The sequence below is a fragment of the Sinocyclocheilus rhinocerous genome, unplaced genomic scaffold, assembly GCF_001515625.1.
Source record: "Sinocyclocheilus rhinocerous isolate Xijiao unplaced genomic scaffold, SAMN03320098_v1.1 scaffold174, whole genome shotgun sequence".
Lineage (NCBI taxonomy): Eukaryota > Metazoa > Chordata > Actinopteri > Cypriniformes > Cyprinidae > Sinocyclocheilus > Sinocyclocheilus rhinocerous.
Genome location: NW_015646289.1, coordinates 1,157,968 through 1,172,612, shown reverse-complemented (window position 1 = coordinate 1,172,612; position 14,645 = coordinate 1,157,968). Strand labels below are relative to the sequence as shown.

General features: G+C 35.6%; 2 protein-coding genes across 7 annotated transcripts in view; both read left to right on the top strand.

Annotated features, from left to right (window-relative positions):
* LOC107707229 (calcium uptake protein 3, mitochondrial-like) overlaps positions 1 to 8,474 on the top strand; it is a 20,693-nt gene extending 12,219 nt beyond the window's left edge. Inside the window, exons 8-15 of one of the 3 annotated variants that reach the window (XM_016511187.1) lie at positions 793 to 834; positions 2,135 to 2,230; positions 3,464 to 3,555; positions 3,807 to 3,978; positions 5,732 to 5,840; positions 5,915 to 6,072; positions 6,812 to 6,880; positions 7,335 to 8,474. In XM_016511187.1, the coding sequence (XP_016366673.1) occupies positions 793 to 834; positions 2,135 to 2,230; positions 3,464 to 3,555; positions 3,807 to 3,978; positions 5,732 to 5,840; positions 5,915 to 6,072; positions 6,812 to 6,880 (738 nt within the window). In that variant the 3' untranslated portion in view covers positions 7,335 to 8,474. The remainder of the gene's footprint in view (positions 1 to 792; positions 835 to 2,134; positions 2,231 to 3,463; positions 3,556 to 3,806; positions 3,979 to 5,731; positions 5,841 to 5,914; positions 6,073 to 6,811; positions 6,881 to 7,334) is intronic. The other 2 variants (XM_016511188.1, XM_016511189.1) reach the window with 2 other exon arrangements.
* A 980-nt stretch (positions 8,475 to 9,454) lies between these two features.
* LOC107707230 (palmitoyltransferase ZDHHC2-like) overlaps positions 9,455 to 14,645 on the top strand; it is a 14,014-nt gene continuing 8,823 nt past the window's right edge. Inside the window, exons 1-2 of one of the 4 annotated variants that reach the window (XM_016511191.1) lie at positions 9,455 to 9,785; positions 14,123 to 14,149. In XM_016511191.1, the coding sequence (XP_016366677.1) occupies positions 9,665 to 9,785; positions 14,123 to 14,149 (148 nt within the window). In that variant the 5' untranslated portion in view covers positions 9,455 to 9,664. The remainder of the gene's footprint in view (positions 9,786 to 14,122; positions 14,150 to 14,645) is intronic. The other 3 variants (XM_016511190.1, XM_016511193.1, XM_016511192.1) reach the window with 3 other exon arrangements.

Sequence of the window (14,645 nt, the reverse complement as noted above, 5' to 3'; positions counted from 1 at the left end):
ATATTTAAATACAAACACATGCATGTATATATTTAAGAAAAATATGTTATGTTTATATATTAAATATATTTATATATAATATAAAATATAAGAATATAAATATATAAATGTATATACATGTAAATATTTTCAATATATATACTGTATGTGTGTGTTTTTATATATACATAATAAATATACACAGTACACACATATATTATGTAAAAAAAAACTTTGATTTTGAATGCGATTAATCTCGATTAATCATTTGACAGCACTAGTAATTAGTTACTTTTTTAGGGAGTAACACAATATTGTAATGCATTACTTTTAAAAGTAACTTGTTATCATCTGTTTCTATCCATTATCTGCTATGAATTTCTCCTTTTGTGTTCCACGAAAGAGGAATAAAGTCATAAGAGTTAGAAAGACATGAGTGTGAGTGAACGATCATTTTTGGATGAACTATTTCTTAATTTTTTAACACATCTGTTGAAATAGAAATTGTTGCATGTTCTCAATCACATTTAAATATGAGAGATGATGTAGTGCATGATCCATGCATGTTCATTTGAACAAATTTGCACGGTGTAAATGGTGTATATGAATATCTTTATGCAGAGTACAAGACTACTATAAGTCTCTTATCTCTCATGCTGGGGAAATGCTGATTATTATAGATTGTGTTTTGAAAAACACATTCAGAGTTCATTGTCTTTCACCATTCCTTATTGAGATATGACAAATGCTGAATGGTGATTTGATTTGATTTCTTTCCTGTTCTGCACGCCATCATAATCTTCGGTGTATGAGAGCGTGGAACTGTATGGACATCATGGATCTGTCAGCAGCAATGTATGTATCTGTGTACTAAAGAATCCTTATGAGTATGACATGTTTTTAGCATGCCGGTAATGTGGTCCATGCTTGATTGAACTTGTACAGTCATGATCAACAGCAACCATGCATGCTCGTTGTAACCACTAATGTTTATGCAGCTTCACCCTAATTAGTGCTCTATAAACCAGAAGGGTTATATCCACATTCAGTGGCTTCTTTCAGACAGTCAGTGAGCAATATTATTTTACATACTGAAATGTTTGGATAAGGCGTTACAGAGTGACCCGCACGCATGGCTCACCTCCTGAGAGGCGGGACAATGCAGCTCTAATGGGGCTCATGCAGTCTGAAATGCAGCTCTATTGTCTAGGAGAGCAGAAAAATCATCCAGAGACTGAAACAGATGATTTATGTTGCTTGTCTACTGTCAGGAGCTTTCTGCCAAGGAATGGTCTCACAGAATCACGTTAAAAGGCCCTCACCTGAAGAATGGCAACTCTCCCTGGACCCCCATGTTTTATTTTTACAGTTGCTTGAAGAGTGCTATTTGGGTTTAGGTTACTTCTTGCGATGGCTTGACCATGAAGAGTTTTGTCTCACTTAGAATTGCAGCTAAGGAAAGAGCCAGTCTCAGCACCAAACAAGAGAAATGAGAAGCTCTTTCAGCTCTGTTCAGTCAATATTTGTCTGTGTAAACCACAATATAGTTGTGCTGATTTTAAAAATATAATAATACTGAACACAATCCACTGTTTATCTTGGCAAGGACATAACTGGATTGATTCAGAGTGCTTGTTTACTGACTGAAGCACTAAGGTCACGTTCACACAGCAGCAGAATATGATTGTCTGGCCTGTATTTTAGTGTTTAATACAGTTACACTCTTACCTTGTTTTGTTGTTTATGAGAGTTAACCAAACTCATACCCATACCTTTTCAGGACTCACAACTGCATTTTTGGTGAACTGTAGAGGACAATTAATTCTACTTTACACTGCACATATCTTGTGTGTTTTCATCTGTGGTTTTGCTGACTTATAGACAGAAATTTGAGCTGTGTTTTATATTGATTGGTTTGAAAGCACAGTTTACATAAGTGAATACTTAAAAAAACCCTAGAAAACAAAACGATAACAGATCTAAGATAAAGCACCACTGATCACAACAGGGAGAAATTCATTAGAAGGGTGCAATGAAGTTTACTTCACATTATGTTGCATTAATTCAGGTGGTTTTTGCATGTGGAATAGTCTTTCACTGTATTGTCTAAATCTTGTTTTGTTAAGCCTTTGATATTTTCACCTCTGACATGCAGGTACTTAAAAAAGAGCAGCCTCAGTCTGAACCCAGAAGTTTCTGGGATGTTCTAAGGCTTGGTGCGAGAATAGTTCTCTTTTCAGATCTGATGGAGGTACAAGTATCCTCAAGCTCACGTTTTCTCATTCGAATCTCGACTCGTATTACCCTTGGCCATTCCCTGTCCCCCATCCCATGTGAGGTTCTGCCCATTGTTTCATGTTTTCTTTTCTTTTTGTGGTATCACCATTTTCATTCATTAATGTCTGTACACTTCATGTTGTTACAGTTAGATATTAATAGATAGTTCAAGACCTTAAAATGCATATTAAGATAACTGAACTGCACAACAAAAGATATTTGGTTTTATTTATGCATGTCAATAAAATTATTGTTTGAAATCAAATTATTGTTATTATATGATATTGATGATATCTAGAATATTATGATAATGCAAGTTTCCAAAATACTTTGTAGTTGACATTTTGAGACTTTAGTCTTTGCAACTTCAGGAATCTTATCTATACACAATCAGCTTGTAACACTCCAAAGAGAAAGGAAAACTTGAAATCACATCATATGACCCCTTTAAGGCATCTTTGTAAAAAGACTATGAGATAGATACAGTATGCCTCTTGTTTTTGTAATGATACATTGCTGCAAAGGAGCATTGAGGTATATCTTGTATGCAGATTTCTGCACGAGCAACCTGTTGTTTGCGTGGCATGAGATGATGTCGGCTGCTCCATGATGTGTCTTTGTTCTATCAAACATATTAACTTTCCAAGACTTTATAGATAGGAATAGTTCATCCAAAATGAATTCTGTCATCATTTACTTGCCCTCATGTTGTTCCAAATCTGTGATTTTTCATGCAGTTCTAGTTTACATTGAATGTAGGGACAGGAGTAAGATGCAATAAGCACTATAAAAATATCTCAAGAATGTGCTAAGGAGAGCTAGAGTAACATCATGAGTGTGAAAAAACGATGACAGAAATTTCATTATCCATTTAATCACTATTCACAGCTAGCTGAAGGGCACCAAATCAAAGGACAATTATTTATGTGTGATTTTAAGATGTATGATAGAGATTTAGCTTTTTTCAAGTCTGATCTCAATTGTCAATTGCTTTTTAATGAATCTTTTTATATTTTTCTTTGCCAATTTACATTTATTTGTGTTTGTGTCTGTATCTGTGTTGTATATGTTGTGATATGTTATGTTTATGGCTGTACAGTAATATCCTCATCAAGCTATTTTTGTGTACACTTATTCTGTGACAAATTTTGCTCCCTTATTCAGTTTTTACAGCTGAATAATGTGTTTTCGTAATTTGCTTTCACAGCACGAACCAGAAAATGTCACCTACACAACTCTGCTGGTGCATTTCTTTGGAAGAAAGGGCAAAAGTGAACTTAACTTTGATGACTTCTACAGGTAATTCCATGACTGTGACCCAAATCTAGGCTGCTGGATTTTAAGTTTCTTTAATACAGCCTCAGGTTTCTTCAGACTGTTTTTATACATGTTATTAATGCATGACCCTTAAGAAGGAGTATGAATGGCCTGAGGCCGTCAGTGAGGATGTTGTATTGGTTTTAAAGCATGGTCCAGTCACTTAGTCTAGTGTCCTACTGAGCGAGTGATGGCATCTCCTCTTAACACAGTGTGTCACGCTCTGTCGGCAGATTCATGGACAACCTGCAGACAGAAGTCCTTGAGATTGAGTTCCTCAGCTATTCCAAGGGAATGACCACCATCAGTGAGGAAGACTTCGCTAGGATCCTGCTGCGTTACACCACAGTGGAAAACATCACAGGCTACCTTGAGAATGTGCGTCAAAGCATACCCGATGAGAAGGTAATACATTTGCTCTGGACACACACACACACACACACAATGTCTGGTTTGCTATCCTTGTGGGGACTCTCCATAGGCGTAATGGTTTTTCTACTGTACAGACCGTATATTCTATTGCCCTACACCAACCCTACACCTAAACCTACCCCTTACAGGAAACTGTGCATTTTTAGATTTTCAAAAAACTTCATTCTGTGTGATTTATAAGCTTGTTTACCTGTGGGGACCTCAATTTAGGTCCCCACCGTGACATGAGTCCCCATGAGTCTGTGTGTATTCAGGTTTAAGTCCTCACCAGAATAGAAAAACAGGTACACACACACACACACACACACACATTCACCACCATCATGACTCAGGAAAATCAGAAGGCTTTCCAATCTAGCGCTATAGTCACCACATTAAAATTTTATGGCAATTTGCATTTTTTGCCATCAAAATGGTAAAAAATATTGTAATTAAACACATTGTTATTTTTGTACAACAACTTATCTAACATTATGTTATGAAAGTGTGATTTCTGAATGTTCTTGGAACATTCAAAACATTCCTTTTTTAAAATTTTTATAGTTTTGCATTATGGGAATGTTAATGAAATCTGAAATTAGTAATATTTTAAATAATGAATGTCCAACTAAAATATTTAAGAAAAGCATAACATGAACATTGCATGTATAAATAATGTGCTAATGTTTTGAGAACAACAGACCAGCTTTAAACAAACGTTCTATAAACATTACTAGAAGAACTTTTGCCCGTAACTTTCGGAGAACCTTTCCAGAACATTAGCCAAAGGAGCTAGATTGGTATGAACTTAATACTTTTTCAATCACATCAGTTTGTCACATCAATATTTCTACTCCTTTACCTTTATCTAAGTTGATATGGTTGGTATTCAAATCACTGCATAACAAAACAAATACCACCACATAGTAGAGAGTGACAGATATTTATAATCTGAGTGATGCTGGTGTCTTTTTTTCTTTAGGTTGTTTCCCTTTTTGCACATTGACCCTCACATTATGAGGTTAGATTCTTTTCAGCTACTCAAAGAGGCTGTTGGTGGATGGCCATTGCTATATAAGTGGTTTTTATTCTTAAGTTAAGAGATACTGCAATACAGCTTAACTTGTAAGACCATCAAAGCGTCACATATTACTCATTAGATCATTTGTAAAACGGTTGTTGTTGGTTGCAAGAGAGGCTTCAGAAAAAGACGTGGGTCTAGTGCCTGGAAATGGATGAGTGGAAATCAAAAGGGCCGCTGTTTGGGTAATCTGCTAGCGCTGAGATATTTTGGACACATCCCCTTTTGTTTTTATGTATGCAAGTATCAGGTTAATCTTCTTTAGAAGAGTCGACAAGCTACCCGACCTCTCCTTAAACAAAACAATCTAAAGGTGTCGACAGCTCAAGTTGTATAGGAGCAGGAGATATGTGTGCTGGGATTGTTTGACTTTGCTGTTTTCTGTCTTGGGATCTGTTATCGCTCTTCAAGGTCCCACAGACACTTAAGGTGTCCTCCTGGTTGGAATAGTGTGGCATGATGCAGTATTGTCTTGTTTGTGTTGCATTTATTATTCTGAGACCATAGCGATATATTTTGATATTCATCATTTTATGTACTAGCTCTCTGCATGAGTGCTGTCATATTATAATGATTCTGACTTAATTATCTTTCCTTTGCCCAAAGGTTCCTCTTAAAAGGAACATTGCTGATTGCATCTGATTTAACACTGATCTTCTCTTCTAGGGCATCACGTTTGAAGATTTTAGGACCTTTTTTCAGTTCCTCAACAACTTAGAGGATTTTACCATTGCCATGCAAATGTACAACTATGCAAATCGCCCAATTGGACAAGGTAAACATATAAGCCATTCATATAATCCATTTACTCCTGAAACGCTTGTGGGTAATGATGTTTGGTTCTCACAGATGAGTTTGCACGTGCGGTCTATGTGGCCACTGGCCTGAAGCTGTCACGACATCTCGTGAACACTGTTTTCAAGATCTTTGATGTGGACCATGATGACCAGCTGAGCTACAAGGAGTTCATTGGGATAATGAAGGACCGGCTGCATCGTGGCTCCTGGGTAAATATGGGGGGAAGTTGGATGGTTTTCTCCAGTTGTTTAAATGCCATTTTTCCAGCTTTCACAGCAATAATGGCAGAGTTATGATCCACTGGTGAGCCTTAAAAACAGGTTTCTGAGATCTAAATGGAGAAAATCGGGTAGTTCAGAAATCTGGTTTGAAATTTTGAATTGACACATGGCATTAACGTTTGTATCTGGGAGAGATTTGTTTGTGTTTTTAATATGCAAACCAACTGTTAGTCACCATAACATATTTCGGTTTGACAGGATAGATTTTTTTAAACACATTTAAAAACTCAAATTCAAGTTAGTCATTATTATTGTTGTACTGTTGTTAATAGATTTAATATTAATATTATTACACTAACATTAAATTGTTTGGAGTCAGTAGGCTAAGTTTTTTTTATAGATATTAATGCGTTAATTTAGCAACGACACTATAAATTAATCAAAAGTGACAGTAAAGACTTTAACATTGTTACAAAGAGATTATAAGAGACTTATTTTCAAAAATCTTAGACCCCAAACTTTTGTACATACAAACCCTATATTGCTGCCTTTCATATTGTTATTTCAACAAAGTAAATGCTTCTTGAGGGTGCAATTTTGCTGACATCTAGTGGCCATTTATTGTTCATCTAGTAGTCTCGTCAACTAAATGTCAACATTTTGAAGATAATGTTTCTATTGATGACGTAAACCCAAATTATCCTTTATATTATCCACATGAACCCAGGGATATAAAGGTGAAGAGAGATTCACATCCTTTAAAGCCTGCATGAAGAAGGAACTCACTGCTAAATAGGTAAGTTCATGAAAAAAATGAAGTGGGTATTATGCAGTGTTTTTAGTTTGGCTTCGTGGTATTGCCTTGGAGAATTCCAAATTAATGATACTGAAGTACAGCGCTAGCACTGCTCAGCATTCAGCCAAAGCTCTTTCTCCAGTATCAGATTACTCTGTAAAATTAATGGCTGCTATCCAGAGACACAAGATACCAGCCTAACACAGTGTATTAGGACTTAACACAGTAATAGAATACAGTGCCCAACCCACAAGAAAAGGCTTAACACTATAAAACACCTAAAACAGGGAGCAATTAGACTTACTGTGGGAATATTTGCAGTTTGAGTGAAAGAAGCAGGTGTTGCTATTTTTATAAAGCACTTTGTATTCAAAGTATCACCTGTTGGATTCAGTTATGATGTAAATAAATCATCGTTTGATATGCCGTCCGTCTCTGTCTTTGATTTGTGCAGGCGAAAGTCCCGCTGAGTGTTTCTCTTCACCCTCACATCACACTGAAGAAATCTCAAGTTGGATTAAAGTTCTCAGTGACTCGATGCAATTATCTACCTAACCTGTGTCAAACTCTGTAAGATACAAATACTGCCATAATTAGATTAACACATGCTACCTCCCTAGACTGTAGTCACAGCTTTGTCACTCGGCTGGCACTTTCTGAACTCTTTAAAAGCCATTAACTAAAAGGGATAACACTTTAATGAAATAGCCATGATACTTTTATTAATCAAAGAGTTATTTATTAAAGTTCTTATAAATTTAAATGGGCCCAGTGCCCACATTTTGGGATAAATTATGTTGTTTAATGATTTACAAAGTATTGTCTTTATTTATGATGACATATTACTTCATAAATTTAAAGGGAACTGTGTTGAAGTGAAAAGTGCTGAATTCTGATGGCGTGTACAGTTATATATTCTATTTATTGATCTATTTTGTGTAAAGAAAAGGTTCTCTTGGGTTTTAATGCCTCTGTAGTTCTGTATTGGCAATGCATTGTTCTTTTTGCTTCTCTAGGAGTTATAAGCCAGATAATCTTTCCTTACAATGAGCACATTGCTAACATAGTTTCTCTGAGCCCACCACCCAGATCAGCTTACACAGGGTCTGACAGTGCTGAGTGCACACAGTAATAATGAGTCCTCAGTCCTGATCTCACAATGTGCTACACATACAGATCCCTCTCTCCACCTCTCATGAGTTTCTTACACTGCCGCTGCTTTAAGAAACATCTTGCGAAGCCAAAACAACAAACGAGAAGAAACTGAATCCCACTGAACTCTAATCAGGCCTGGTTTCATGTAGGTTTAGAGATATGATATCCATCTCTGTGAATCATTTTATAATGGTTTTAACTGACCTATCTTCAGAATTCTGACAGTGCTTTAGACTTAAGTTATTTTTGATTGTTCTTTTAGGTGATTAAGCATATTACAGTGTGCGGTTTTTATTATCATTGTCATAAGTAACATTATAGGGGAAGCCAGGGCTAGTTGTCACACATTACTCTAGTGAATAATTCTCAGGGTGTTTATTTTTTTCAACATCTGTGCAGATATTTTTAAATCATTGGCAACAAAAAGCTTTTGAACATTACCACCATTATTGTAAAAAAAAAAAAAAAAAGGCATTTGTTTATCTGGACATTTTACTCAGTTTTATTATTAACTTTTGTGATAACTGCCTTGTGTGACAATTAGCTCCAGTCTCACCATGCTTTTCTACAGAATATAGGCCATGTTTTAGAGCTTTAAAACCTAAAATAGCTTATTTCATTATCTGTTTCATGTAAAAGAAATTAAAACCATCTTTTTCGGTCTTTTTGACTTCTATATTACAGTGTGCATCTGTCATTACCATTATGTGAAGTATACTTTTTATGCATTAGTATTCAGATTGCTTAAAAGGTTTGAATAAATTTAAAAACCACAATCAGAATAATAATTTGTGTCATTTCTGGTCTGTGCTTTACAAAAAATTAACCATGGTTTTACTGTATTAAAAATGTAACCATGTTTGTTTGGTATATTGATTACCATTTGTATAACCAAAGTTTTACTGCAAATACCATGGTTGAACTATGGTTAGTGTAGCCAAACCATGGTTAATTTGTGGTTACCATGGTTTAACTATAGTAACCATGGTTTTTGGTTTTATTTGTAGTAAAACCATGGAATGGTTGCTTGTGTCAGAAGACATGTCTATAACTAATAGACCTACAGTGTTATTATTAATATTTGTTTATTTAAACACGATGAAGCCATTAAAAGATTTCGGGGTTCCTCAGACAAGCAAACCGGCTTTGGCTTGTTTAAGCTGTTTATATCAGCAGAAAATGAACTACTTAATGTGTATTCACACATTTTTATCACTATATTATTTAATTATAGTGTAACATTGTAGAATGTTATTGAACGCTGGTCTGGTGTGACATTTTTAATCCTATTTTGTAGTGTGAGGACACATTGCTGTATCAGTAACATTTTAAATATACTAGATATAGAAAACCTTTTCTAAATTATAGCAGACAAACCTATGGTGATGATACAAGCCGGCAGAATCAGGCTTTAGTGTAGTAATACCTCCACTGCATCGCGTGAGCGTCGTGTGAGTTTGTAGAAAGGGGCGGTACCGATGTGCTACACTGCAAACAAGAGCGACCGGAGGATGGAGGAGCAGACGAAGCACAGCTGTACGCGGAAGACGATATGATGTTTTAGAAGCAGTGCGGGCTCGGTGAGGCTGAACTTGTCGTTTTAGACACTTTTGGTCATCAAATAGAAAGATGGCGCCGTTGGGCTCGCATAGCGTTGACTGCTGGAGAGTTTTATACTGGATCCCTGTGCTGTTCATCAGTCTGATCGTGGCATGGTCCTACTACGCGTATGTAGTGCTGCTCTGCATAGGTAAGACTGGAAGCAGCTTTCTGAATGAAGTTGGAGTGAAACGGCGAGAGAATGAATAAATAACACCTGGCTTCGACCATGTGTTATGCATATGTCTGCTTCTCTTACTAGAACAATATCTCTGCTATTGAGGGAGTCCATTTGCTTATAAACATACTGACCAAGAGTGGGTCATGATTAGTGTCAAGTGGTATGAGATTAATTTATTTAACCTCTCTTTATATGCCCATGTGTTTCTGAAAGTGTCTATTAGAGCCCTTAATATTACAATATTAAGCATGTCTCTGCATCTTAACTACAAAACTGGAAACATATATGGGTCAGTGACTAATAAGGATCAGGATGCATATGTGAGATTAAAAAAAGGATCTTTTTAAAAATACATAAGCCAAGTTCCTAAAAATGTAATATTTGTATTCTGTTAGTTTCATACATTTTGGAAAAACATACTATTTAAAAATCATCAATTAAAAAGTACAAACACATCTATCTATCTAGTCTCTGTTTCTCTGATGTTACAAATATCATGCATTTTTGAAGTCATGAATAAGTAGTTTATTAGTAGTTAACTATTTTGTATAAATGCTGTTCTTTTTAACTTTTTATTCATCAAAAAATCCTGAAAAAAAGTATCACAGTTTCCAAAAAAATATTAAGCAGCACAAACTGTTTCCAACATTGATAATAAATCAGCATATTAGAATGATTTCTGAAGGATCATGTGACACTGAAGACTGGAGTAATGATGCTGAAAATTCAGCTTTGACCACAGAAATAAATTACAGTTTAACATGTAGTCACATAGAAAACAGCTGGTTTAAATTTTAATAATATTTGACAATATTACAGTTTTTTTCTGTATTTTTGAATAAATAAATGCAACCTTGATGAGCAGAAGAAACTTCTTTAAAAACAATAGAAATCTTACTGATCCCAAACTTTTGAACAGCAGTGTATATATATATATATTTATTTATTATATATATATATTTTACAAACTCAAGTGTAGGGTCCAGCCTCTGTTTTATGGTTTTCTTGTCACATGACGACAATAGCTTTCTTCATGTTGGTTATGCCACATTGACCTTTGAATTACTGGACAGTCTTTTAAATATTAAGAAAATTTAAAAACAATTTTTAAAAATAAATAATAATACAATTTTTAATGAAACATTTTTTGTTGCAATCTCAGGACAGTTAACACCACATTTTTTACTTTATGCCCCACAAATATTAATAATACTAGTAATAATTCAGAAACTGCAATGTATTCCTACATCCAGTCAAAAAAGCATGATGTCACTGACCCATATACAATACTTTATATAGCAATTTGGCATTACTCTATAGCTACTCCATGTTAGTCATTAAGACCATCATAAAAAAAACTTCTTCTCTCCCAGACAGTGTTTTGTTGCTGTAAACAACTGTAAAAAATATCTTCAAACTTTATGTACTGTGTCATTTGTTTAGACTGTGGCTTATTTATGTGTGCGCAACAAGCAAAGGTTTGTGTTCACATTAACTTCAGAACATCATTCACTCCTTTGATAACATCTGCTATCATGGTTCCATAAAACAGCATGAAGTGGCTTTATTGTTCTCTTGAGTGGTGGATGATCATGAGGATGCCCTGTTTTTCACTGAAGACTAATGGTTTGTGTGTTTGAACTCCTTTTAATAGAATCAAATGACATTCAAATATTTGTGCATAAAACAGCAGCTTTGTGATGTTCCTCAGAGACTTCACTGAGTGAAGCGTCAGTGGCCAGGCCTCACTTCTGACTGCTGTTCACACTGGCAGTTCATACCAGTTTATGCTGAACCACAAACAGTGGGTCTTCGCATGCTTGCTTTGTACTCAAACTGAGCACTTGACTCCAGGATGACAGAATGAAAACCATGAAGGCTTTATTGTCTGAATTTGAAAGCTGCTAGTTTGCATTGGTTCAGTAGGATTATCTAGTTGGCTCATTGCAACAAGCATGTGAATAGCCAAAACCATTACAAACAGTATTGGTTTAAAAGATTCGTTAACTTATTAATACTGTCTTTGCATCTATCTTAGCAAGCCATGGTAATGAGAGGTCAATGAGTCTTTACCGAACCTTAGGTGACAAATGTTGTTATGAACGTACTGTCTACTGATCCTTATGTCTCAAAGCTAATCTCACCGCCAAGCTGTCAAACCCAACCTCACCAATCTCTACTTGACCTATTTCTGCTGTCAAATCACTTGTGCTGCACACTGAGTTTAGCAACAAACACATTTGACATTTCTTAGACAGCAACACTGACACCTTCAGGGAAAGAAACTGTTTAATTTTTGAAATTGCTAATAATGTATCTTGTCATCTGTTGATGATTTTTATTACACTAATGGAGAAGGGTTATATACCAGTAGACTTTAGTCAGAGTAGCACCATGCTGACAGGATTGAAAATGAGGCTGTGAAGGGATAGAAGTACAGTGTGTTTAAAAGGCACCTTTTATGCAAAATTCACTTTTACATGTTCGTTGAACATAAATGTGTGTTGGCAGTGTCAGTGTGTGTACACAACCACCCTAGAATGATAAAAATCCACCTGCTCCTTTTTTAACCCCTGTAAATCAGAAGCAGTGTCTCAGAATGAGCCGTCTGCAGAATCTGTAAAAAGTGACATCATATTTTACAAGCCCCGCCCATGACTGTTGACAGACACCCCGCCCTGAGTGAGCCGCACACAATCCGTCATGTTTATCTGCATGCTAGAGCATTTAGAAGCAGCACTCAAGTAAGAAATGTCTTCTTATTAAAGCTCCAAAATTTATTCAGTCTAGAGCAGTGAGTGATTTTCCGTTGTTATTTTATTGTTTGGGTCATATTAACAGCGTAGACAGCAGTAGATACTGTGTATTACGCTGCTTTCACTTAATTTTTAGCATAAACTTGTGTGTATTTGACAGTTTAAGTGCAATAAGACATGTAAGTGAACTTAGTTTAGTAACTTGCATGCCGTGTGACAGCTGCTTTCTGTGCGCGTGCATTCAGAAAACCATATGTCTCAAAAGTTTAAACTGATATGGCTTTAAAACACATGATTTCAGCGCGATAGACATGATAATCAAAACAAAACAGATGTTTTTTTAGCAGAGTATCTGAGGTGCTAGCTGTAAAGTCACTGTTCTATTCTGGAAAAGGGGCGGGGAATAGCAGCTCATTTGCATTTAAAGATACAGGCATGAAAACAGCGTGTTTCTGCTTCCACTCCAAATAGGCATTTTAAAAACGATATTATAAATGATCTGTGGGGTATTTTGAGCTGAAATTCTAGAGACGTATCTTATAAATAGGGGCATATTAGGTGCCCTTTAATGGAGTGTACAGTTGTTTAACAACATACAGATTATTCAGCTGACAAATGTCTTTCCAAAAAAAAAAAAAACGTATAGTTAACACAGTCTCCATAACACATAGTGAAATGTGATCTAGGAGTTTTATACAGCGTATGCATTGTTAAAACTTTAAGTCTATCCCTCACAGCCTCATTTTAATCTGTGTTAAATTAAAATGGTGTCTCACCTGACTAAGGTCTATGACAGGGTGTTATGATAATGACCTTTTTACAGTATATAATGTGCACGCTGACTTGCAGTAATTCTTTACTTGCCTTTTTGAGTGCTCCCTAGGGTACACATACTCAATTAAAATATCTGTTTGGAGATGCACTGCATTCTGGGATTTCATTTCTGCTCTGTGCTTCAGAGGAATTACAGTTTTTTACTTTAGTGCCAGGCACTATCATCTTTGAAAGAGCATATTTTGGATAGAGAGTAGTGCAGCCCAACCACATTAAATAAGAGGATAATCTAATGAGGCTTTTAGGACACTGCAACTTCACAGTAAACTTAAAGAACTAGATATTTATTGAAGAAACTATATGCTTACTCTAAAAAAAAAAAAAAGGTACAAAGCTGTCACTGATGTGGTACCTTCTGTGTCATCTGTGAGGGTGGTTGTGTCTTGTTTTTGAAACTGAGCTATTTTCCTGTGTGGTTGTGGTTAGTATCTCTAACCTCGTCACCACAATATAGCTTAATGTTCTGAAAGCACACCAGTTGAAGAGATGCAATTATGAGCTAGTGAATTTTGGGCATCTGATCAAGAGTCTCCGTACAGCAACAGCGATCAGAGAACTGTGCTGAGAACCATCTGCTGCTCACTGACCTTCTATGAAATGCACAAGGAGTTTCTGACCCACTGTTTATACAATAATAGCCAGTGCAGAATTCAAATCATACAGCATTAACAAAGTTGTAGAGAGAAAGTTACTTTTCTCTTTCTCTTTCCTCTGCAGATACTATTGAAAACATGGGAGAGAAAAGTAAGTCAGCTTTTTGTTACAGTGTTTTTACTTGTTGGAAATGATTTTTGCATTTTCTAAAGAAAATGTAAGTGGGTCTTTTAATGTAGGCTACCATTCAAAGGTTTGAAGTCAGTAAAAAAACTTTTATGTAGCAAGGAAGCTGCGCAACCATTTTCAACATTGATAATACTCAGAATTGTTTCTTGAGCAGCAAATCAGAATATTAGAATGATTTCTGAAGGATCATGTGACTTTGAAGACAGGATGCTGAAAATTCAGCTTTGCCACCACAGGAATAAATGACATTTTAAATCACAATTTCACAATATTACTGTTTTACCATATTTTTGATCAAATAAATGCAGTTTTGGTGAGCATAAGAAACTTTAAAAAACATGTAAAAAAATCTTACTGACCCCAAACCTTTGAACAGTAGTGTAAGTCAATGGGATATTTTCACCCATATTTTCATGTGTGTGTGTGTGTGTTTTTAAATTATTATTTGCCTGCTGAA